At 35.2% G+C, this 25,553-nt stretch overlaps 3 protein-coding genes across 7 annotated transcripts in view; 1 reads left to right on the plus strand and 2 right to left on the minus strand.

Annotated features, from left to right (window-relative positions):
• The window catches only part of LOC128857451 (uncharacterized), a 39,689-nt gene extending 36,979 nt beyond the window's left edge, over positions 1-2,710 (minus strand). The window contains exons 1-3 of the mRNA XM_054093208.1: positions 2,158-2,710; positions 1,660-2,086; positions 1,028-1,588 (exon numbers count right to left, since the gene is read on the minus strand). Coding sequence (XP_053949183.1) covers positions 1,028-1,588; positions 1,660-2,086; positions 2,158-2,580 — 1,411 coding nt within the window. The 5' untranslated portion in view covers positions 2,581-2,710. The remainder of the gene's footprint in view (positions 1-1,027; positions 1,589-1,659; positions 2,087-2,157) is intronic.
• A 1,339-nt stretch (positions 2,711-4,049) lies between these two features.
• LOC128857766 (dnaJ homolog subfamily C member 22) lies at positions 4,050-6,220 on the plus strand. Of its 2 annotated transcripts, XM_054093511.1 has the most exons (3): positions 4,050-4,191; positions 4,472-4,649; positions 4,753-6,219. In XM_054093511.1, the coding sequence occupies exon 3, from the start codon at positions 4,758-4,760 to the stop codon at positions 5,961-5,963; it is 1,206 nt and encodes a 401-aa protein (XP_053949486.1). In that variant the 5' UTR covers positions 4,050-4,191; positions 4,472-4,649; positions 4,753-4,757; the 3' UTR covers positions 5,964-6,219. The 2 variants fall into 2 exon arrangements, with proteins under 2 accessions (XP_053949486.1, XP_053949487.1); XM_054093512.1 differs by lacking the exon at positions 4,472-4,649 and having other exon boundaries at positions 4,753-6,220.
• Positions 6,221-11,609: 5,389 nt separating this feature from the next.
• LOC128857767 (UNC93-like protein) overlaps positions 11,610-25,553 on the minus strand; it is a 135,053-nt gene continuing 121,109 nt past the window's right edge. For 3 of the 4 annotated variants that reach the window (XM_054093516.1, XM_054093514.1, XM_054093517.1), the window contains 5 exons: positions 17,878-18,012; positions 17,316-17,512; positions 17,034-17,242; positions 14,602-15,449; positions 11,610-14,532 (listed from right to left, as the gene is read on the minus strand). In XM_054093516.1, coding sequence (XP_053949491.1) covers positions 14,371-14,532; positions 14,602-15,449; positions 17,034-17,242; positions 17,316-17,512; positions 17,878-18,012 — 1,551 coding nt within the window. In that variant the 3' untranslated portion in view covers positions 11,610-14,370. Of the gene's footprint in view, positions 14,533-14,601; positions 15,450-17,033; positions 17,243-17,315; positions 17,513-17,877; positions 18,013-24,441; positions 25,026-25,553 lie in introns of those variants that run through there. The other variant, XM_054093513.1, reaches the window with a different exon arrangement.

Genomic DNA, 25,553 nt, shown 5'->3' on the forward strand with positions numbered 1-25,553 from the left:
GCTTTCAGTTTCTGTTTTGAATTGAATTCTGCACCACAATCTTTGCAGCGATGCTTAACGCCATAATGCTTCTGCAAATGATAAGTGAGTCGTACCTTAATGGCGAAACGCTTTTCGCAAAGATGACAGGCGAATGGTAGCTCGCCTGTATGAGTGCGCATGTGTATGTCTAGATCAAATTTGCGTGCGTAACATTTCTCACAGTGCGGACATTTAATATTTTTTTCCAAATGCAGTTTCATGTGATTCACCAATTGATTTTTAAGCTTAAATCCATTCCCACAGATCGGACAGAAGTGATCTCGCTCTTTGTGTGCATGTTTGCGATGTTGCTGTAACAAATATTGTGTGGCATAGGAACGATCACAATCGGCACAAATATAGATAATGTCTGGTGATGCACCTTGATGCATTTTCTCATGTTGGTTGAGGGATTTTTGGCTTTTACACTCGCGTGCTGGGAAAATATTGATCATTTATATTTTAAACTTCGCATTTTTATACAAAATCAAAGCATAAACGTTTCCTGTCTATCTTCGAAGACAACTTATAACATACAATACATATTATATAGTGGAAAGATTTACGTTGGAGTTCAGCTTAGAAATGTGCACTCGGCTTCATATAGATAACTTTAAACTCTAATTTAACAAATATTTATCAGTGAACAAATTCTAACTTAGCCGGGCTTAAATATAATAAAATAATTATTTATGCAGCTATGGAGTTTATGCAGCCAGTCATTAAGACACCTAAAAGTTTAATAGTTCATCGCTTCTTTCCAAATCTCCAATTCATTATCAAAAAAAAAAAGAGAGTTTATACATTTATGGCTTTAATAATTTAGTTTGAACTAATGTGCGGCGCCCTGGCCGCGAAACAAGCGATAAATGCCAATAAATTACCGCGCCACTTTAGGTACTCTAATAAGCTAAACCAAAAAATAATAATATAAGACATAGACGACAGAGTAATTTACGCCCAAAAATACGTTAATAATAAGGTATGAATGTGAGCATTTACTTACAACAATATGCGCAAAGGAATTTTGCTTGAGTCTCATTCGCTTCACGTTCTTTTTTGATATGCAATGCCATATGTTTTTCGAGATTTCGCCGAAGAAGCTGCTTTTTGCAAATTTCACATTGCACAACAGTATCTCCGCCCTCATTAACTTGCTTCTCATATTCCTCGGTATGCACACCTCGCATATGTTGGCGCAAATTACTGGTTGTAGCAAAACGTTTCGAACAAAATTGGCATTCATGGGGCCGTTCATTTCGATGAGTGTGTCGATGATCGCGTAAGGCTGCTTCTGATCGCATATAACGTTTACACACTTCACATTGCCACGGCGTTGGCTTGATTGGTTCGTTCAGTGGTCTTCCTACTGTGGGGAAATGCTTACGATGCTCTACTGGGTGTTCAATACGAAAATGTTCCACTAATTTAGAGCGCGTTAAAGGTTGTATTAGGGGACAGCGCCGACACTGTACAGGATAACTTTCGGGATGTACCAATTCATGGTGTTCTTGTAACTCTTCACGCGTTGAGAATATTTTTGGACATTTATCGCAATTACTTATTGCTAAAATATGAAACAAAGTTTTTGATTTTCTCAAAATCCTTTATATATACGTTCGAGTTTCTTGGACTTACGAGTGGCGCTTTCCAATGTATTTTCCGGCTGGTGTCGCTTTTGCGTGTGTTGCTCTAACGCATTTTTGCAGCGAAAAGCACACATGCATAAAGTACATTTGTAAGGACGCAATGAGCGATGCATATTCATATGGCCTTCATAAGAGACGTTGCCACATAAGACACGCTTGCATTCTATGCATTTCCATTTAGCACCATTAGATACGGTATCGCAAATGTTGAGCTGTTCTTCATTTTCGTGGTATTCCCTCTGGTACTCGTCATCAACTTCATCTTCGGGGAAATATTCTCCTGAGTTTGGCTGTTCTTCGTGCTGATAATTTATGTCATTTACAGATTCTACTGTTGGAGTCTCTTCGTATTTCTCCTCAATAAGTTCTAGTTCATCTACTGAGTTTTCAAAAATATGCTCATCTGCTTTTTCGACCTTAACATTTCATTATGGAATTCATAAGTTAGTCGTTAGTCGTTTAAATCACTGTAAGTATATAACATTACCTCCATTATTTCTACATCACCCTCTTCGATAACTTCATCTAATACAGGCTCGTCTTCTAGAAGCTCCTCAACCACACAATCCTCATCTTCACTATCGTCTACTACTTCCAAAGGCTCCATTATTGAATCGCCAACTTCTGTGTCCAATGTTTCCACTATTTCATTGGGCATCAGCTTTTGTAGTAAACTATCACGCAGCATTCTGTCAGCTTGGCGTGCAGTTTGCACAAAATTGAAAGCTATTTGAAGATCCTGAGAGCAATTAGTGCAAAGAACAGCCGGCAGTCCGTCATTGAATCCTGCATCCAATTGCGTGCACACACTGAAGCAAGAAAAGAAGTCGATGCCTTCCGCTATATGGGACTCCATGCGTATAAATGCAGTGTCCTTTGAATTAAGACAAGCGCGACATTGAATTACCATTTCATTTGTACAATTTCGTTTAAAGTTGATGAAATTAAATTCACAAAATGCAACACCCTGAGCTTGATGCTTATTATTTACGTCTACAGAACGTATACGTTCAAGCAAGGATGATAGGTTCTGTACATCGTGTGTTCAACTATATCTAGCACATTGTTGCATTTTGTGTAAGAACAATCAGCAGTAACTAGTTGTCTCCAATGGCGATTACTCATAAGATACGAAATATCTCGAGCGAGAAATCGCTTGTGTAGACCGCTCATCGCTAAATTTGCATTTATATGATGCAATTATTTGACAGGCGATGATCGCTTGAAAAATAGCCGCAAAATTTGGCCTCTTCACCAAAAAGTATTTTTCTTTCCTTTTTTTGTATATTTTCGAGGCGTGATGCCGTAGCGAGTTCTTGCTGTAATTTGTGGAGCTTCAAAAGTATTGACCCTGCCGCAAAAATATCGAATTATTGCAAACGAAATCGTGACTTCTCCGCAAAGGACTTCATAACAAGAATCCGTAAGGCGGGGTCGCTCCAAGTTTACTCAATATAATTCCAAACCAGCAAAGTATGGTGTACAGTTTTGGTTGGACCGCAATACATTGTAAAATTTACAGCGTAATTATTTCATTTCGCTATCATTCCTAGAAAAACTTGTAAAATGAATATGACCATTATCGGCATTTTGAAGAAGAACCAGCGTTATGTGTCAGAAGATTTCAAAGCCTCCAAAATCGAGAAGTGCTGTCCAGCGAACTCGAATTTGGCACAAGAGCAACCTGACTTCGGGATGTAGGAAAAAAATTGGTTTTTGACCCGCTTCTTATTTTATATTCAAAAACGGCAATAAATTATGTATTTCTTTATCATTATGTTATTTGTCTACTTTTGAGTTTTGATTTTGAATAATTTTATTTTGAATTTCGTTTATAAGTGCGAATATGGGTGGAATTCTACCGAATCTCCGATGACGTGACAGTCGAAGCTATACCAATGCAAACGTACTCCCGTAACAGCTGACACGATTAAACAACGATCTACGATACTATGGAACGGAACGGTGGTGAGAATTCATGTACATGGGGTTCTCATTAGTTGCATCGTGTCAGCTGATACGGGCGTATGTTTACGTTGGTTAGCGTGAGTACCATTACTCTTACAAATTTGCTTCGGAGGCCTAACTCTTGTAATCTGCCACCCATGTAAATGTTGTTGCTCTACAGAAGCCACCTTGTGTAAATTCGCTTTGTCTGAATGGTAACGAATTCTTACATTTCGATCAAGGCGAAAAGTGGAAAACAAAAAATTAACTCACCTTGTTTTATTCTGTTCTGACAGCCACATGGACACAGCGAAAGATAAAATAAATCAACTGATTTACCAACACCACCTTTAATAGATTCGCCGTGATTTCGACCAAGAATTAATTCATATAGACTACTACGAAAAGCAACTCTGGTCTAATACACAGAGAGTGACGGTAAACAAGGTGAGAGTGAGTAAAGGCTGCATTGCTTTCAAGTGTAAAAATTCTTATTTAAACTGTGCAAAATAATTTAATAAGAAAAGTGTAGTGAATTAAATAACAAAGCTGTTTATTAATGAAATCTTTATTGGTAATTGTGTGTTTTCAATATGAATTAATGGCTAAAAGATTTTATAAACTTTGCTACTAAAGCTGACCCATTTAAACCGCACTCACGGCTTGAAAGGAATGTTGCTAAAAGAAGAAACAATTGTTAGCCTCAGCGGTGAAGAAAGTCACGAAAGATACGACAAACCTAAACAAACTGTTAAATTTCATAAATGCCTTTTAAATAAAAAGTAAAATTTAATTTACTTGATTTGCAAGTTCTTCAATGAACATTAGAACATTTAAGTGCCTTTTGTTTGTAGTGCTTGTGACTTGCCGTTGCAGCAAAGAAATCTGAGCGTTACGCAGTCGCGCCTGCAGAATTGAAGTGAATCATGAACTGAATTTGTGAAAAGAGAAAGTGGGCTATAACATTTTTCCAACGCTTCAATAAGAAAGTACACGTAATCCACATCGAGTTCTATTATTTAAGTTTTTTCGGTAATATTTTATTCAGGCTATTACAATTTTCATATTATTTTGTTGATTCTTGTTAAAATTTAATTATTTGCTTTATGTTCTTTTCTTTGTTTGAATTTTAAAGCCAACATGCTAAAAGAAAACGTAAAGGAGTCCCAAACTCCTTCTGTAATAACCAATGGAAAGCCTTTGGCTAACGGTAAACCTGTTGCTAATGGCAAACTGGCACAAGCTGAAGCAAACTCCCTCCCACCACAGAAATCTGTTTTAATCGCCTATATACTATGGTTTTTTGGTGGAATTTTCGGACTGCATCACTTTTATTTACATCGCGACCGCCATGCATTCATTTGGTGGTGCACTCTAGGAGGCTATTTTGGTGTCGGTTGGCTGGCCGAAATCTTCTTAATACCCGAATATGTGCGTGATGCCAACGAAGATCCAGCTTTTATTAAATCATTTGTAGCACGTTTACAAACAAATCGTCGACCGCCCTACTCCGCTAAGCGTTTTGTTGGTGAGGTAATGATCGGGTATCTCTTTGGACAGCTGCTGCTCATGGCTATACCGGAAACTATCTTTGGTGGCGTAGATTGGGGCTTCCTCCACTGGCTCATACCGGTGTTTGTTTCTTTGGGAGTATGGACGGTGGGAAATATTGGACGTGAGCGTGGTGTTTGGTGGCATTGTCTAATTGGCGCCGTTGTAATATATCCAGCTCGTTATCTCATCTATGACGAAACCTATTCATTGTTACTTACTGCGCTGGTTTCTGCGTTAGTTTTCGACTCTTATTCGAAGCAATGGTTGCGTACACCACCAAAGCGGTATGGCATTGCCGTGCGTTCAGTTAAATTTACAGCTGCGCTGCTGGTCTATTTCTCGCTTTGGGGTTGTTTTCTTTATTTTAATGGTACTATTTCCGATGAGGATGGTGGCGAAGTGCCCATACATGAAGCCCTGCGTAACTTTCTCACATCTGCTTGGTGGACAGACTTCACACAAGCACTCAACGATACTTATCAATATGCGCAACATCATGGCTGGTACGAAACATGGAAAGAAATTTTCGAAAGTATGGATGTGGATGGCGAACGTAATTCCTATAAAGTGCTGGGCGTGAGTGCAACAGCTTCACAAGCTGAAATTACATCAGCATATCGACGACTTTCAAAAGAATTCCATCCGGACAAAGTAAAAGATGAAAAGTTGAAAGTTGTTGCAAATCAGCGATTTATTGAGATTCAGCAAGCTTACAATGTGCTAAGCAAAATTAAATCCAGTCGTCGACGTAAGAACAAAAAATCTATCGAAGAAGAAACCATCGTACTGTAGAAGAAATTGCAGTGCTGCATTGAATTAGCTAGTGAATAAGAACATTTTTAATTTTAATAATAATAATAATAATAATAAGTGTGCATTTAATTTAGTCAACATATTTATTTATTTATTTATATTAATGTCATAAAAACCATTTAAAATTTTGGGTTATAAACAAGTTTGTTTTTAATTATTATTTATTTTAACTAAGTTTATAGCTTAACCTTTACATATACAACCGAAAATACTTAAATGAAAATAAATTTTACCGAAAAATAAATTTGCAGTAATATTAATTTTTATGGCAATATTCAAATGCATGCAATCACGTTCAAGGTGCCGGTAAATAGAACATTTTAATGATAAGAACAAAGCAGCAACAACATTGTGGATTATTATGACTCAAACCACCCAGATTATCATGACTGAACATATCAAAATACAAAACATAATGCTTTGAATGAAGATTTGCACAGATAAAATCTAAAAAATTTAAAGTTTAATGGAATCTCCAGTTATCTCTTACATACATACAGGGTCCGGCACTCGAAGTGTAACCAACTTCAGACCGCTCGCGCAGCTGACATCAGTTGTCTGTTAGTTGGCTAAATGACAGTCCAGAGTATTATTTACAAATGCGCGGAAACATTTTACCGAGAGTAAACACGAAAAAAAAACAGTAATGGATTTCAAATGTAAAAGTGTGATTGCATTATATTTCGCAGGAAAATCAAAATCAGTGTATGTTCGTGAGCTCGAGCACCTTAAAGTTACAATGATACTGGTAGCATCGTGAAACGTCAGGAGGTGAGGTGGTCATCAAAAGACTGCAACGTCACGTGAAAGGGTTCAAAAAGTGAAGAGGCGACTTGAGCGAAATCCCCGGCGAAGTGCCAATCAAATGGCGAAAGAACTGAAGAAGAAAATATCTGACCGTAGCATCCGCCGCATACTGAAAAATAAGCTCAAAGTCAGACTTGAGAGAGCAAAGAAGTTGTTTCCATTGGTCGAAAGCGGTCGATTTCCGAACATTGTGTTTTCTGACGAGAAAATTTTTCAAATTGAGCAATTGGTAAACTCCCAAAACGATAGAGTTTATTTAACCGACCGTTCATACGAGAATTTGAGTCATCGATTTGCCATCACGAGGCAGCACCCGCCACAGGTAATGGTTTGGGCCACTGTAACCGCAGATGGATGCTCTCCAATCATTTTCATCGAGCCTGGCGTCAAGGTAAATGCGAAATATTATCAGGAAATTATTCTTTGAAGCCGTGGGCAGGGGAACAATTCGGTGGCAGACCATGGACGTTTCAACAGGACTCGGCACCGTCTCACAAAGCTCGAGTGAACCAAGAATGGCTAAAAAGCAACGTTCCGAACTTTAGAACGTCCACACAATGGCTCTGAAATTCTCCAGACGCGAATCCAACGGATTGTTCTCTTTGTGCCATTTTAGAGAGCAGGGTCCGAACTAAAAGATTCACTTTTTTCAAAGTCTCGAGGCGCTAAAAAGCCATTGCCCGCGAGTGGGCCAAAATCCCTGCAAGTCACATTCGGGCAGCTTGCGATTATTTTCTGGACCATCTCAAGGCCATAGTCAAGGCAAAAGGTGGTCATATCGAGCAACAGTAAATTCATTCTTAATTTGGCATTATTTTTATACGGTTTTTACTTTGAGTTGAATAAAAGTAATTTTCCAAACTAAATTTTTAGCCTTATTAATTGGTTACACTTCGAGTGCCCGACCCTGCACATACCTATTTACTTTGGAACACAACTCATACTTTTAAATATTTGGTTTTATTTCAATACTTACTTCAGAAATCATCAATATTAACTGGGTGGACGTTACAAAATTCAAATGCGAGTGGCATGAGTTTGGAAATTGAATGGCGGAAGATTCCCATCACCTTAAGCATTCTGTTTCTGTCGTATTGAGGCCATAGTGTTTTCGCAATAGCACACGATGATACAAACTTCCATCTGTCTTGCGCTTTTTTAAGAAAGAAATTTTGTAGTTTCCCTTTAACAACGGTCAAGGGGACACCGATGTCTACTCGCGTTTGCACTAGTCCATGTAAGTGGAGAAAGCCCCTGGTTGCCCTTCACTTGGGAGTGACCAACACTATTCTCCTGCATACGGTCCAAGCAGCTCAAAACTTCCGGGTTTCGCCCAAGTGTTCTCTGGGTAGCCTCTGAGCATCCGTTTAAGAGTGAGCTAGTGTGAGAAGGCGAGTCAACCGAGGGTATCTGGTTGTGCGCTGGGTATGAGACCCTCCACGTAAAAATCCTCCCCCAGTGAAAAACAAAACAAATTCACAAACTAATCACTGAGAAAAACGACGTCTGAACGCCTTGAGGTAGTAGTCTAGTCAAATACTAATTTTTATATACCTATATTTCTTAGGAATTTTTTTTAAGAAAATAAAATGCATTCGTTTGGTTTTATAGTATGTTATTATTGACATCAAATAGTATACAAAAACAATTTTTTTTGTCGTATACACAAAAATATGTCAAAAAACTACTTTCGTTTCTTTTCAGCCCTAACTTTCCATACGACAGTCTGATTTCCAAGCGAAAAACATACCTTTTTTTTCAAAAGTCCGCCATTTTGTTATTTTTCAAAAAATTTTCCCATTGAAACCCCTGCCATAATGACAAGCCTACAGAATAATAATCAGATTAACTTTTTCGTATCAGATGTCCTGAAGAGCCAAAATCCTGTTGATAAGCCACCTATCTTTTTTTAAGATGTTTACTTTGGTGCCACACTAATACAAAAAAATATGTCAAAAAAAAAAAAATTGTTTTTATATACTACGAGGCGTGCTTAAGTACCGTTTGGACATAAAAAAACAACAAGTAAATTTCTTCCAAAACGTCATAAGAAAATACTGATGGAATGGTTGCATTTTTCAAAAGAAAATTTTAATTTTATTTGTTTGATAGGTATTTTTTGTATGGATATAGAGAAGGAGGTAAATGGAATCGCAATGGAATAGGCCAAGTTACATTTACACAAACGTGAAAAATGACGAAACATTTATCAAATTCATGAAAGATATCTTCAATTTCGATTGTGCATCACAACAACACTAAGAGGCAACATCATCGATTTGACTTTTTTAAGACACATTACACTCGAAACACTCCCTTTCATTTCCTACTTTTCCTATCATTGTCCTATTTTCAACAGAGAAATGGTTCATTACCATGCACACAGGATAAAGGCATATGCAAATACAAATATGTGAATTTATATACATATGCGCATATACATACATATACATACATATATATGTTCACTCAAGTAGGAGAGAGCCAGATGTCGAACGTAGCCGAACGCGGGGGCCGATTGTGCCTCTTTGTCGTTCGTTCCGCGCTCTCGCTTGCAGTTCAAGGCAACGCCGCATGAGCAAGATAACGCCGCATTTTTTGGTGCGTGGAGCCGGATACATCGAATTATAAGACGTTATCACGTCAACACACGTCTCGTATTTGATGTCAATAACAACATACTATAAAATCAAAACGATCGCATTTTATTTTCCTAAAAAAATTCCTAAAAATATCTTTTAAAATTGAGTATTTGACCAGACTACTAACTTATGCTTCATCGACTTCGAGAAAGCTTTCTATACTCTTAAGCTCGAAGCTATCTGGAAAGCGCTCGTCTGCAAAGGAGTGCCTGAAAAAATAATCAATATCATCAAAGAGCTGTACGCGGGCGCTTACTGTCAAATACGAAAATGTTCTAAGTAACGGGGTCGAGGTGCAAACCGGTGTGAGGCAGGGCTGCGTACTATCTCCGCTGCTTTTCAATTTAGTTCTGCATTTAGTAATGCGGCAAGCCTGTGCGGCTAACAGAGGCATATCCTGGGGTATGTGTGGCCACATGGAGGATTTAGACTATGCTGACGACATATGTCTGCTCTCGCATAAATATTCGCACATATCAGCAAAACTTCATGCGGTGAGCGAGGCCGCAGCACAAACTGGACTAAAAATCAATATCGCAAAGACTAAAGTTATGCGCATCAACACCAGTGAAGCGCAAACTCTTCAGATTGCCGGCACACCCCTGGAAGATGTAGATGAATTCTGCTACCTGGGGAGCATTATTTCCAAAGCCGGCGGGTCAGCAGCTGACATACGTAACCGTATAGCCAAGAGATGCGCTGCATTTGGCATGCTGGATAAGGTGTAAAGAGCGTCTCACATCTCCAGGCATACCAAACTCAAGATTTTCAATGCCAACGTGAAATCCGTAGTGTTGTATGGGTGTGAAACTTGGAACATATCGGCATGTGTACTACAGTCGCTGCAAGCCTTTCTTAATCGTTGCCTACGCAAGATTATGCGCATATATTGGCCACAGGTTATTAGTAACACTGATCTCTGGAGCGTGACCAAGCAAACACCAGTCCACATAGAAATTCAACGCCGTAAGTGGAAATGGCTCGGTCACACGTTGAGAAAGCCCCATGATGACATAACAAGAACAGCACTGGATTGGAACCCCCAAGGCAGCCGCAGACGTGGGAGACCAGCCAATACGTGGAGACGTCAGGTCGATGCAGAAGCAAGAAAAGCAGGCCGTGCGTGGAACGAAGTTAAATGTTTAGCCTTAGATAAAATTAATTATAATTTGTTTATTGAGGCGCTATGCTCCATTTAGGAGCCTTGGGAAAATATATATATACACTTGTGGGCAAAATAATAGGTGTGTGCTGAATCTGTACTGATTTTACGCCCAATAGTGTAATAACTTTTATTTATTTTTGATACCGCTACATTTTAATGAAACAAAAGGGGAACTAGAACGTAAGTAAAAAACATTTTTGCGACTCAATTGGTAATTTTGCGTGTTATTGGAAAGTAATGATTGTTTGACTGAATTCGATTGGCCATAAAAATAGGTGAATCAGCATTTTTTCGAAAATACCTTGTTATTTGAAGTGTTATCAAGTATGTTTTGCTGCATTGTTCAATTTGTATTATTTTGACTGGGTCAATAATTATTTAGAATTGGTCGTAATAGCCACTGCACCGAAGTAGAGATGGTGTTATCAGCAAGATAATGACCCCAAACATACCTCGAAGTTGGTGTCGGAGTGGCTAAGAAATACAAACATAAGTTGTATGCAATGGCCAAGTCAATCCCCTGATCTCAATCCTATTGAGAACTTGTGGAGTGATTTGAAGAGGAGACTGGCAGACTTTGCATTCCAAAACAACGAGCAATTGTGGCAGAAAACCAAGGAAATATGGGATGCTACCCCTTTAGAAACCTGCCAAAAATTAATAAAATCCATGCCCAATAGAATAGGCAAACTTATACAGAACCATGGAGGATATACTGGTTATTGAAATACTAGCGGTTAAATTTAAATTGAACTTTTTTTGTTTTGTTAAATTTTCATTTGAGTGTAAAAAGTAAAATGAATTTCAACATATTTTTGTTTAATGAAATAAAACATTACTAAAACAATAAAAAAAAACTCTTGTCTTTACAAATTTTTGAATGTTATTAAAAAAACTTTGTTACACCTATTATTTTGTCCACAAGTGTAGGTATATACTACCTTGAATGATAGAAGGCGACCCCATAGCTGTTTAATTATCTCTATTTTGTTGTAAAATAAAAATGCTTAATTATTTTCTTTAAACTAAAACAAAAATATGTTTATTATTTTTCATTATTACTGTATTATTATATTTATTTATTTTGTAATAATAAGTAATCATTAAACTATAGATTGCAAATTATACTATCGAGCTGTATATTTCAATAGCTTTTGTTTTATAACATTTTATTCAATACAATTGCGTTTACCACTTCTTCTCCCTTTTGTAACTACTTTAAAATTTAACTTCGTATGCTTACAATATACATACAGACGAGTACGTATACACTATTTAATACGATATGAATTGTTACATAAATATATTATTTATATTGCAATAGTAGTAAATAATAGTTTTTCAAATCTTTTTTCACTTTGCTTTCTATACAGGTTATTTATGCATTTTCCAGCTTTTATTGTACGTATGCATGCACGTGTGTATGTATGCAGCATTTCACATACTACTACAAGCGTACATGCATAGCATTACAAATTTATACATTTTTTTTTTCAAATAATAATATGAATAAAATTAGAAGAAGGTAGTGAAAGGATGCAATACAACTACTTAAAGGACTATAATAAAAATGCAGGATATGTAATTACATACATATTGTACACTAGATAGACGAAAGACATATCAATGAGCATAAAAATACTATTTTGTAGGTTAAATAGAAAATAATTTAGGATTTCGAAAATGAGAAGTCTGAGCAGGATGATCAAAAAACAAAAAAGAAAACAGAAAAGTCTGACCGTAGTAAAAACAGCAAAAGTAGCGAATTTGTAAGCGAAAATTAGGCTTAAAATAGTTTCTGTTAGAGGTGCGCTTGTGGAAGACTTTCGTTGTGAAACATATAGAGAAATACACAGAGGGGTGGGGTGCTAGGATAGAATAAGTTAGTTGACAAAAAAAAAAAAAAAAAAAAAATAAAAAAAAAAAAAATAGAAACATCACTTAAACATTAACATTATAATACTGAGCAAAATATATAAGTACATTTCATGTTACTCATTGTGAATCATACTCGTACATTTCTTTTTAACAACTTTTCTTCATATATATATTATATTAGTTTTTGTTTTTCTCTTTTAAATTTTTAATGAATGTACATATATGGTTTTAGTGCTGTTAATTGTGTAAGGCATCCGTTTTTTTACTAATACAATGTTTGTTTTACTCGTTTTTATTTTAAGGAATATTTTTGAGTTTCGCAAGCTAATATTACTATTTTTACTACATTCGACTACTTCTTAAAAGAAGTCACAAAACAAAAAAAAATCACAAAAAAAAAAAACCGAAAAATAGATATGTGCGCGCGTATAAGGAGAAATTAAATTTATTAAAAATAAAAACAACATAAATTTAAATTCTTGTTATACGCGCGCCTACTTACATATGTGTGCTACTAAATAATGATTCACAAAGTTTTTAAAAAGCACAATTTATAATTTGTGCGTTGTTGGTGTTTTTTGTTTTGAGCGTTGAATTCACATTTTATACCTATATATATATATATATGTATATGTATATATGTATATACTTAAGAGGCCTTATGAGCGAAAGTTTTACTTAAATTATAATAATATTTACTTTGTTTTTTTTTTTTTTAAGTTTCCCTTTTACATTTGGGAGAAATGTATGCTTTCACATATCGTTCTGTCTTAATTCTGTATTAGCAATTAATATGTAACTTGAGCAATTGTTTGTTTTTACGTTTCACATATGTATAATCTGCCTTTAGGAAGCACGTCTTTGTTTGTTTTAGTATTATAGTTAAGGATTTGTTCATTTACTTTGCAAGAGCCAGTGGTGAAAGCCTAAAGAAAACCCTTGACACCACCAATCCCACAAATTGGCATCCATTTTGTTGGTTTTTCGCCTGGACGTTAACTCTGGTTGCATTTTCTGGTGCATGTGAAAATCTGTTAACAGCAAATTTTTAAAAATTTCAAACTGCGTGCTAATTTTTCACTTTACAATTTTTCGTCTTCTTTTATCGTTTTCAACGCGTTTTTTGCATGATTTTGGTTTTCAGTAATTATTGCATTTATTACTTCCTTCTAATTATTTACAAATTTCACTTACGTATATGCATGTGTGCGCTTTTGCGTATGTGTGCTTTCTATGCTAACGTGTGTGCAAGTGGTAGAGTGTGTGTGTGTGTCTGTGTGTGACGGTTCTGTTTCTGTTGTACTTATTAGACTAAATAACTACTAAACTTTATAACACATTACTTTCAATTACATTTGTTATTACTTGTTCGGCTATTTATGTATATACTTTAAACTTTAAAGTGTCTTTTGTATTAAACGATTTTATTTTTACATAAAACAAAGTAACAACTAGGGAAAGGTGCAGAAGCGCAAGCGCTCATTCAAAGTTCCATACTTTCTTTACTAATTACTAATACATCGGCGCTCCGCCCCATTTACACTCTTCTCTTTTTATGCATGCACAATCACTCTTTTATAAAAGAGTTTTGTTTTTGTATTCTAAAAAAAAGAAGAAAAACAAAAAAACACTCTTACACGCCAACACTAAAAGCTCCCATACAAGAGAGTAACAAACGAAACAAAAGCTTTCATCGTGTGAGTGTGTGATTTGTGATGCTTATTCGCTTTGGGCATAAGCTTTTCAAAGCCGCTATGTTCAAAGCTTCTTGCATTCAAAACTTTCACAGGTGTACGTGTGTACATACGTACATTACATTACGTTATGGAAGGCGTATTTGTTTTGCAGATGTGTGAATGTGTGAGTATGTGTATGTGTGTGTGTTGAAGTGGACTTAGAAGTGCGTCACAACAATATCTTCTTCGAGATCATCGAGCTCGTCATCGGTCTCCTCCACTTCACCGGTGGCATTAGCCTCGGCGGCAGCTGCGGCGGCGGCAGCTTCCTTCTCCTTGGCGGCAGCCTCCAATTTCTCTTGCTTCTTTAGCTTGCGTTGCTGAAATAGAACAAGTAATATAGGTTATTAAGTCTTTAGACCATTTCTAATTGTCAACTATTCATTTACCTTTCTTCTGTACAGAATCTCCACAATGGTGTAACCCACACATCCCAATGCCAATACAGCCAATAGAACATAAAGCTTCATGCGCGCACATAAAGTTGTGGCATAAGCATAGGCGATCACAAAACCGGCTGATTCCCACAGACGGAAGTTGGAGAAGGCTGCTTCCTTGTTTCGACGGAAGAGCAGACCATAAAGGCCGTTGATTTGTGTCTGCCATACAGCATCACCGACACCCCATAAACCGGACATGGCGTAGAAGATCAGTGGATTCTCGGGACTGGGACGCCAGAACAATTCAATGGAGATAAGTGAGAAATGCACGACAGCGCCAAGAATAATGATTGGCAGACGTCCAATATATTTCATTACTGAACCGAAGAGAATCGAGCAAATAGCATTGACTACACCAAAGCAGATCATCACAAAACCAATTTTTTGGATACCCAGAGCACAAGACACATACGCTTGTGTGAAATCGGCACCGATGAAAGCCTGTTCCATACCAATGAAAATGGTAATGGGAATGAGCAATTGCTGGTTTGGTTTTTTCATTTGACGGAAAGTGGCCGAAAGCAATTCCATGCCGGACAATTCTTGTGCCGATTGTGAACCCTTACGTTTCTCACCATAACGCTTAAGCGGGTCCAAGAAGACGGCAATAATAGCCACGGCAGCAATAATGCAAGACAAGTAGATCATGGTGATTTCGAAGATTTCTTGGTTTGTTGGACGGCTCAAGTTGCTATTGCTGGAACCGGTCACACAGAAATTGGCACCGCAGTATTGCAGATCATCTTCGGTGATGGTGGTGTTGCTGCTGCCACCGCCATGAGCGCCGCCCGAAAGCACTGCAAAGAAAGTATTGAAAACATAAATTTTAGTAACATGGAAATTTTCAAACATTAAATATACCAAAATAGTTAATATTATATTTTGTTTGTGTGTTCGGGTTTTCTTACTGCAAATATGTCAGAGAGGAGAAGCAAAGCCGGGCAGAATATACTTAACTCTTAGCGTGGAAAAAGTATAAATGATTATGAATGAAATGAAAGGTAATTTTTTTTTTTTGAAAAGTCGATCCAAATTAATAATTTTGAAGAAGCTATATGCGGCTGGCCATTCGGTGAAGTTAATTTTTTTCCTGAATATTTCGAGAAAATGCAGAATAAAAGTCAGAGTGTTTGTAGCGATTAAGGCCAACTCAGCAACAGGCAATCCTCGTGCTGGTCGAATCAAAGTAGAAATAAGCTACTTTATTGAACTCCTGGGTACGCCAAGATATTCTAATCACAAAAAAAGGGAGAACAAATTACAATATTCTCTTGTGTAACTGGTAGAAATATGCAACCTACAATGGATGCAATGTGAAGAAATGCAGAAACAAGCGGCTGATGATACGCAGATGAAGGTATGATGAGTTCAAGAGTGCACTGGAGGAGTCTTAGCATAGATAAAGGCAGTGTTTTAGTTAGTCCGGAGCACTGAGAGACATTCCCAGGTTGAACATAAATAGGGGCATAATAATTTTCATTCAGAATCAAGACCCTGCCCAAAATCGATTTTTATGACAAAAAATTACAAAATTTTGCGTATCGTTCAAATTTTTTTGCAGTGAACTGTCAGATCCGAAAGCACATTGATGATTTATTATCAGGTTAACAATGGGTTTAAAAATTTACATGACTACGGCAGCCGTAGCCGAATGGGTTGGTGCGTGACTACCATTCGGAATGCACAGAGAGAACGTTGGTTCAAATCTCGGTGAAACACCAAATTAAGAAAACACATTTTTCTAATAGTGGTCGCCCCTCGGTAGGCAATGGCAAACCTCTGAGTGTATTTCTGTCATGAAAAAGCTCCTCATAAAAATATCTGCCGTTCGGAGTCGGATTGAAACTGTAGGTCCCTCAATTTGTGTAACAACATCAAGATGCACACCACATATACGAGGAAGAGCTCGGCCAAACACCCAAAAAGGGTGTACGCGCCAACGAGATGAGCCTAGGAGGGTTAATTCGTGAAAACAATATGCGGGAAATCGAGAAATCGAGCCACCTTTTTGATAAATGTAATGCATAATTTGATTGCGATTTGAAGTTATTTTTTCAAAAGATGAATTGACTTTTTTTAGCTTCAGAAAAGTGAAAAAAGAGGTGCTAGGCCTTTCTGTCAGCATGGATCATGAGCCGCCGGGATAAAATCTTTTCATTCTGCCCCCACTGGTGAGCGAGAATGCACACTAAAGTGCAATAGGAAAATTAAATTTTAAAACGTAGGAACAGGTAAAGTTTTTGGAATGCTTTGCGACGTAATAAAGGGTTCTAGTGCAGATTACAGCGAAGACTGTTCAACACCTCCACAGCAAAAATAGAAACTTAAAGAATATTAAATATTCCCCTACAAATTCTGTTTTTAGAAAAACTTAAACTTACCCAAACTCGAGATCAAATTTCCCCACAGCTCAGCTGTTTGCCAGGCCAAGAAGAAGAAGCCGAAGAATCGTACAATAATCGCATCCACGGCCTGTTCGGTAATCTTGGCATAAACTTGACCGACTTGTGTCAAATAGGTGGCTTTGGATGCCCACATAGGAGCGGCACCCAAACCGACTAGAATACCGGCAGGAACCAGCGTGTAGAATCTAAATGAATGAAAAGAAACATAGTTTATTGAAATATTGTAATTACCAATGAATTAGCAGACAAACTATTTACTTTGGGAACAATTGGAAGGCAATGTATGGCGCATAGCAAAGCATACTGAAGACCAGCGTCCATTTCACAGTCAATTTGCGTATGATAAGTGTGGGTAGAAAGATGCATGAGACGACGAGTGCCGCGTAAATGGCGCTCAACGATACAGTGCCTAAGCCATCTGTTGCATTAATCGAGGACTGCAAATTAGCCGTGCCCTGGTTGACGGAAACAAGCCAAGTGTGCGTAAAGCATAAACAAAATGAAAAGAGAGAAAAAAATAATGTATAAGAAAACAAAGAGAAAGTGAGTTTTTTATTGTATTTGCATATGCACGTAGTGTGTGTGTGTGTTTCGTTTTTAAATGTTACATAGGTATGTAAGCGCGAATGTCCGCCAGTGCGTGTGCATTTTCATTGGCGGCGGAATGCTTACATACATACACTATTATATAGGTATATTTTTTTTTAATTTTACTGTATTGTATTCAATTTATTGAAACACACGCGTACGTAATGCATACATACACACATGCCCATACAAATATTTCATAGAGAATTAATATGGCTTTTTGTTAGCTTACCTGAAACGCTGTGAATTGTACCATGAATGCAAATGATATGATGCTGATATTTTTCAAAATACGCCATTTTTCGCCCGGATTTAAAATGACTTTCTCTCTGAGCGATGCTGTATCTGCCTCAAAACCAGCTTTTGGCTGCAAAAATAACCGAGAGTATACAAAATTATTAATGTTTTTTTTTCGCACACAAATTGTTAAATTGGGCAAGTATAATTTTTTTCATATTGGAACGTAAAAAAAAGAAACTAGGTTAAATACAAATCTTAATATCCATAAACAATAAATCAGCTAAGTTAACAAATCGAGTGCGAATGGCGTTCGTTAGGATTTTAAAATTATAACGGAACTATTTCTTTGCGAAATTTGCCGCATACGATGCACGTATGGAACGGAAATGCTAATAATTGCAACACTGCAGCCCACCATGCGTATGAGGAATACGCGAAATTGAATCGGTGGTAAAAGGAGCATCGTTAACGCTGCTGCTGGAACACTGAGAGTGTAGATTGCGATATCGGCGCTTTTTAAGCGTTTTGATTTGATTTTTTCCTGTTGCACTTACGTAGCTGTTTTAATACAGTTTTTAATTTTTTTTCTTATTAACGCCAATTTGATTGCTCTTAATAGAAAAAAAAATTCTCTCTTACGATAGCACATTAAAATTAATTAACTGTGCATAATTTGCATACTTGCGAGACAACCATTATTCTACTAAAACAATTTGACAGTTAAAAAAAAAAAAAATTAAAGGGAAATATTAAGAAATTAAAATGAAATAAATTAAATGGCGATTTTTTTAGCATTTTCAGTAGCTTTTGGAATAATTGAAAACTGATCGGCGTTATTGTCGCTTTCTTATGCACAAAGCGCAAAAATTTTTTCTTTCTTTTACTATTTCAAAAATTTGTGTCATTGGAATTTGCGTAATTTGCTTTGAGCATATTTGTGTATTTGCAATTTTTTGTTTCTAGTTTTTGGTTTTTGGGCAAAAAAATGTAAATAAGGATTCCTTGAAATCTTTTTGTATATTGACTTTTGATTTGTACAAATAGTTGAGGTCACAATCAATAACTGCATAAGTCTAAAACAATACTTTCGAAAACGGAAAGTATTTGGTTTTTATTAAGAATATTTATTTTTTTTCAAATCGGTATATAAATCTTAACATATATGTATGTGTACCTGTGTTCACAATAAGAGCAGCGCGACATATTGCAAAGTTTTGACTATTTATTTGGTTTTTTTTTTGGTTTTTTATAAAAATATATTTCTTGCTACAACAAAATCCATTTATCACAAGGCTTCCAACTTTCGATTTGCAACAAAATTTTAATCTTTAGACAGAACTCTTAAAATGCTCGACATTTTTGATTTCATTGGAGGAAAAAAATGCACAAGATTGCCAACAAAAAAAAAAGTTGCCACAAAATTAACGCGATTTTTGAGGCACTTCAAATGGGAACAAAATGCAATAGGCTACAAAACGGTATAATCGAAATTTATCTAAAAATTCTGATTAAAAAGTTTGAAATTTAAATGAAAACTTACCGTTTCTTAGTTAATTGAAAGTCCACAAAATTTAAAAAAAAATTTTAAAATGGACTAAAAAATGGCAAGTTTTCATCAAAATTTCAAACTTTTTAATCAGAATTTTCAGACAAATTTTATACAAAATTTCAACGGACTACAAAATGATATACTCGAAAATTTTCTATAGATGCTGATCAAAAAGTTTGAAATTTTATGTTTTAAATTTTAAAAATTCGTACAAAATTTAAAATTTTAAGCCATATGTTGGTTTGTTATACTTTTATAAAAAAAAACATACAATAAATAAATAGTCAAAACTTTACATTATGTCGCGCTGCTATTATTGTGAACCCAGGTGTAGTTAAAATATCTGTGATCTAACCCGAAAATCATACAACGTGGTGCAAAATTAATCATCCAATTTGGTTTTTGCATAACTTTTTTACTAAATCAAAACTTGATTTTGAGTCATGGAAATCTTTATTTTAACCCTTACGCGCTCCATTGCTGGTCTGCTTGTATGTATAAGTGTATTGAAACTGTCTAGTTCACAAATGTCAAATATGCGAGGCGTACGACGCCAAAAAAAAAATATATATATATAAAATCTGCCGGTTGGGTGATTAATTTTCCGCCACCTTGTAGTTTCGAGAAAAAGCATCTTATATGCCTGTAAATTATATAGAAGCCCCCATGTTAGGTCAATAAGACTTTATTACTAACATTTTAAAGAAATACGTTAGAGCGATAGCAAATATCGACTTTTGTTGGTATAATAAATACAGAAGCTCGTATATAACAGCAATTTTTCTTAAATCAACTTAAGCTATTATTGAATGTGACCACAGATATATATGTGTCTGTATATATTTTACGTTTTCTCGCCCAAATGTTTAGGTTTAGGTTGTTTATGTTTTCAAAACAGGTTGTCCATCACTGTATTCGCAATGCAAATTTAAGCTTTACGCTCACAGATACGCCTGCATTTATTCACAAAATATGCAAAATATATGTATTAGGCAATTGTCGTGATTTATTGATTTTGTTTGCAAAAAACATGCTTACATAGGTGCATAGGCTAAATAGTTGCCAGCTCTGCCAAATATCAAATCTTACTTCACCATTTGATGAGGGCCTAATTGTTTTCCTATTTACTTTCGAGTTCCCTGTGACTGTGGAAATTTTATTTTTTGTTTTAGGTACACAATTTGCCAGCACATTTCATGTCGGGCTACTAAAACTTTATTTCCAAAATTATTTTTAGTTAGTTTATTTTATGTTTTAACATGAAACGCACGTACTTTGAGTGCTTTATTGAATATTAGTGAGTCGAGCGAAGTCCGAAATGCTGAAAACATTTCGTATGTTTAACTCTTAGCTTGAAGGTAAAAAAGTTAAAGCGCTATTCTGTCCACAAGGTGATATTCATAAAATTTATTAGTTAATTAATTGATAAAAAATCGTCATATGTATCGGGTGTTTTTTTAGCTACATGAGAACTATCGATGTCGATACCTATGGTTCGGCAGCTGAGAATGGCAAATTGTGTTGACATTTTTGTTCATTAAGGTTTGGTGAGTCCTCATGAATCGTTATACGTTTCCAAATTAAGGAAATTTACTTTGAAAAAAAAAAAAATAATAAATCTGTTCGCGAAGTTCATACAGCGAAGAGTTGAAGAAGATGACGAAAAATCGATTCATCGTTATTCTCAACTTCTTGGCCTTTGTTCTTCGTGTTTGAGGAAAATTTTACGTAAGGATCTTGACCCAAAAATACAAGTCGTGCGAGAATTTAACCCAAATGACCATCGTTTGCGTCGCATTTTTTTGCTGATTGAGACTTATTATTCGGATTTATTGGAAAAAATAGCCAAAAATTGGACTGATCGAATGGACCATGTAATTCGTAGCTGCGGCGCATGTATGTCGGATATCATATCAAAAAAATAAATGCTATGAAATAATCTTTCAGATTATAATAAGAAAAAAAATCCTTCCAACAATATTTCTAACTTATATTATCATTTTAAGTTCTCAAGCTCTTAAAAATACATCCTTTATATAATTAAGTTCTAACGGATTCTAAAATTACATCCTTTTTATTTTTATTTTTTTTTTCAGGTTTATATGTAAGTGTATGCATGTAACTGGGCCAATCTGAAAAATACCTCCGACGGCGTTGGAGATGCCGTTTAACGTTTAATCTATTGATTTAAGTCTAAGGTGAAAGGACAGACGCCTGATTATATTTTCTACACAGAAATTACGTTCGGAACGATTTTGTGGTAACATTTGGTAATTTGAATATAAACATTTAAGTTCCTTTTATATTTCTACCTCAAAAAGTCGGAGAACAGATTAATATTTTTAGCTACTAACGCAGGTCTAATAAGCATAGTATAGCATTTTATAAGCCTTTATTTGGGGAACTTAATAAAGTAGTCAAAATCGAATAAAACAGAACTTCTAGATTTCAAGTCCCCACAATGATTTCAGTCATATCTGCAGAGTCGAAGAATAGACAGAATTTATTTAGCATTTCCGTCGCAAATTCGACTAGATTGGCTATAGCTATGCTATCAGAGATCTAGATGAAATATGAAATATTCAACGAATGCGTTCGACTAGAACTTCGTTGAATGCGTCTCAGACCATATTTCATCTAGAGCACTGATAGCATAGCCTATGCTTCGTTGGAAGGAGTGAATTTATACATCAAAAGTGTGATCTAATTGAGGTAAAATTGAGAAAATAACTTTTTTCCGGTTTCAGCATATGCACCCGTAGCTGCACATCCAGCTGAAAATCTAGAAAAGTTTCTTCAATTTAGACTGAATCGTGCACACCCTTTAGGATAGAAACTATCCCGCACGAGACTTAATAAGAATGGAATTTTTATTTAAAAAATGTCTACTTTTTAAACAGATTTAAATCGTTACAGTGCCTGTGAAATGTGTTAAAAAAATTTAAGTTTACGGGATGAGCTTTCACCGTCGGATTATCATAAAATCAGTATCATCATTCACATGTTCCTAAAACCCTTGAAGGTTTCATCGTATTGACAAATATATGAATGACTATCATTGCAATTAATTTATTTTTTTCTAGAAAGTTTCCCAAAACTATTTGCAAAATTAGCAATTCTATTAGCAATTTTAAACTTTGAAATTATAACTCTTATGAAACCTCTAACCTGCGCTATCAGACTATAGAAATATTTACTAAAATTTCTAAACCCTATACTCTACTTTGAAATATTTTAAGCTCTTTGTTTATTTATTTGAAAGCTAATATAGTTCTGTTTTATGCCTCCATTCCATTTTTAAATTTAAAATTAAATTTGGTAGAAGGGAAATCAACAGCTGAATAAATTGAGAGCAGCTGAATTTCTTCTAAGGTTCGTTGAAAGCAGCATTAATAAAATGGTATAATAAAAAAAATGTTTAGAGCAGGAATGAAGAATTATTCGCGCATAAAATCGAAGACAAGAAAGAGGAGAACGCATAATCTTTCAATAGCGAACTTCTCTAAAGAGGATACTAAAAGGATATGAGGCAATTGGCTTGGACAAAATGCAGAGAATGAATAATTTGCTATAACTCAGACCGTACAAGAGCAGTAAATATTGCAAAAGCAAACAGTGTACAGGACATCTTAATGGAGTAGTTTAGATGGCTATGAAATAAGTATTTTATTATTATTTTTATTTTATTTACTGAGAATTCAAATTACTAAATTTGTTTAAATTTTTTTAATTTAGTTTTATAGTTTTCCAATTTTTTTATTTTTATTTTATTTTATTAAATAAATTTTTCTTTACTCTATTTTTTTATTTATTAATTTTTTATTAATTTTTTTATTTTCAATTTTATTCAACTGTTGTTCTTGTTTATTTGAATTTATCAGTAAAGTATTGCCAAATTTAAAATTAAATTTTTGAAACCGCCTACAAGTTGAAAATCCGACTTACGATTAGGATAATATAAAAGTTTACATATAAATTTACTTTTTGTAGATCTTTAATATTTTAAATTAGTTTATGATTTTAGTTCATTGCATTCACATTAGTTTAAGTTTTGTTAAGCGCAGTCGCTCCTCGGTAGGCCATGGCAAACCTTGCTGCTATGAAAAAGTCCCTCATAAAAACTATTTCGTCCCCTTTCTGTGTTAACCTCGTAACTTAATTTTTTTCGAAATTTAGATTTTTAGTGAAAAACACTCCTTAACACTTCTGTTGCGTAAAACAAAACATACAATGTTCATAATGATTATAGAACTTTTTTCAGAGCGTTTCAATTTTCCTCGTATCTACATGTTCGAATAAAAAAAACCTCGTATCTACTATAAGTATCGTATCAAATAGGTTATAACTTTTCATAGAAGTTAAGTAACTCTAAACATTTTTATCGATTTACTGAAAATTATTATTTTGTAGATACGAGGTTAACACAGAAAGGAGACGATTTGGCGTTCGGAGTGGACTTAAAACTATAGGTATCTCAATTTGTGGAACGACATCAAGACGCAAGCCACAAATAGGAAGAGTAGCTTGACCACACCCGAAAAGGATAGTGGCAAGGTAAGTGGCAATTATTTAGTTATCTTTTTAATTTTATTTTATATTTATTTTATTTTATTTTTTATTCAATACTCAATATTTTATATTTTATTTTTGGCATTTTTTGTTCCTTATATTTTATATTTGCTGGTTTAATTTGATATTTTACATTTCATTTTTACTTTTATAAAGTTTGCCTTAAACTTCATTCAGTAAATTTTAGCTCGAGTTTTTGTTTCTCAGTTTTAATCCAATTTTCGCAAAACCTTGCCAAAGTTCAAAAAACCCCACCCTCGAGCCTCTAAATGCTATCGCAACACACTATTTAGCTTAAGTTTATTTAGTTTTGTTAAAATTTCACTTGTACAAATAAGTAGGTATGTTCGCTTTGATTTTGTTGTTTTTGCTTTTTTACTTCTTCATACTGGTATTACTTATACTTAATTAAAATACAATTTTCTTTTATTTACGTACAATTGAAACAAATGAGCCGATTGAACAAAATGAAAAGTTTTGGTGTAATGACATCTTCGGCAACCTTCATGCGTCACGTCTCTAACAAGTGAAAAAACTATGCGTGTTTCGCCCGTGAAAAAGTTCACATAAGAGTATGCACACAACACAGAAGAAACAAAAACAGCGAAAAAACTCAATGTGACGGACGACGTCGACAGCTAATCGACGTCACAGCACAATCGCAGTGTAATGCACCAAGAAGATGCAGCAAGGACGATCAATAAAAAATTATTTTCGTATATCTTTTTTCACTGTCTGCATGTACTAAATAGTCAACTTGTATGTGCGTATGTATGTATGTTGAAGTGCAAAAATTTCGTCAATCGCGTTTTTAGCACTCGCGTCTTTTGCCGAAAAAAGCTAATATTAGCGAAAAAGCGAAATAAAATTACCGAACTGTAACTACAAACTTATTATACGTATGTACATATATCTATAGCATAGATTGAAAGCAACGGTAAAATCATTGAAATTTCTTTGCGGAACACTCTTGAACGAAGGATGTTTCTATGTATAAGATCGATTGGCAACTGAAAAGTAAAGATCACAATGAACCTAACTGATGCTCTTTATTTTTTAAATAATCATCTACTTATTATGTTCATTCTCGTTGAGGCGCAGAGTCGAGAAAATGTCTTGACAATATTCCCAATATGTGCTATAGTACAATATAATCACGCATATGTTATGTTTGTATGTACATACTCGTAGTATGTCTTCTATACGCGTTCATTAATACATACGCAATATTTCCGAGCAATAACGTGAATGCCTTTGAAAATTGGACGAAAATGAGAACTTTCGTCATCAGGCAGTAATTGTCAACCCATACAAATAACAAAAAACATGCAGAGGAGTATTTAATTTGCACGCATGTGCATATGCATGTATGTGTATTGGTCCGTTTGCTGAAATTTAGACTTGTGAAATTTCAAAAAATTCCGCCTATTAGGTGTCATTTAAAAGATGATCTTATGTATAAATATCGTTTTAAAAAAAATATATATGTATATTAATAAATAAAATTAATAAATTTGACAAGCAGCGTTAGAGAAGAGCGCAGTGAAGCG

The sequence above is a fragment of the Anastrepha ludens genome, chromosome 3, assembly GCF_028408465.1.
Source record: "Anastrepha ludens isolate Willacy chromosome 3, idAnaLude1.1, whole genome shotgun sequence".
NCBI lineage: Eukaryota > Metazoa > Arthropoda > Insecta > Diptera > Tephritidae > Anastrepha > Anastrepha ludens.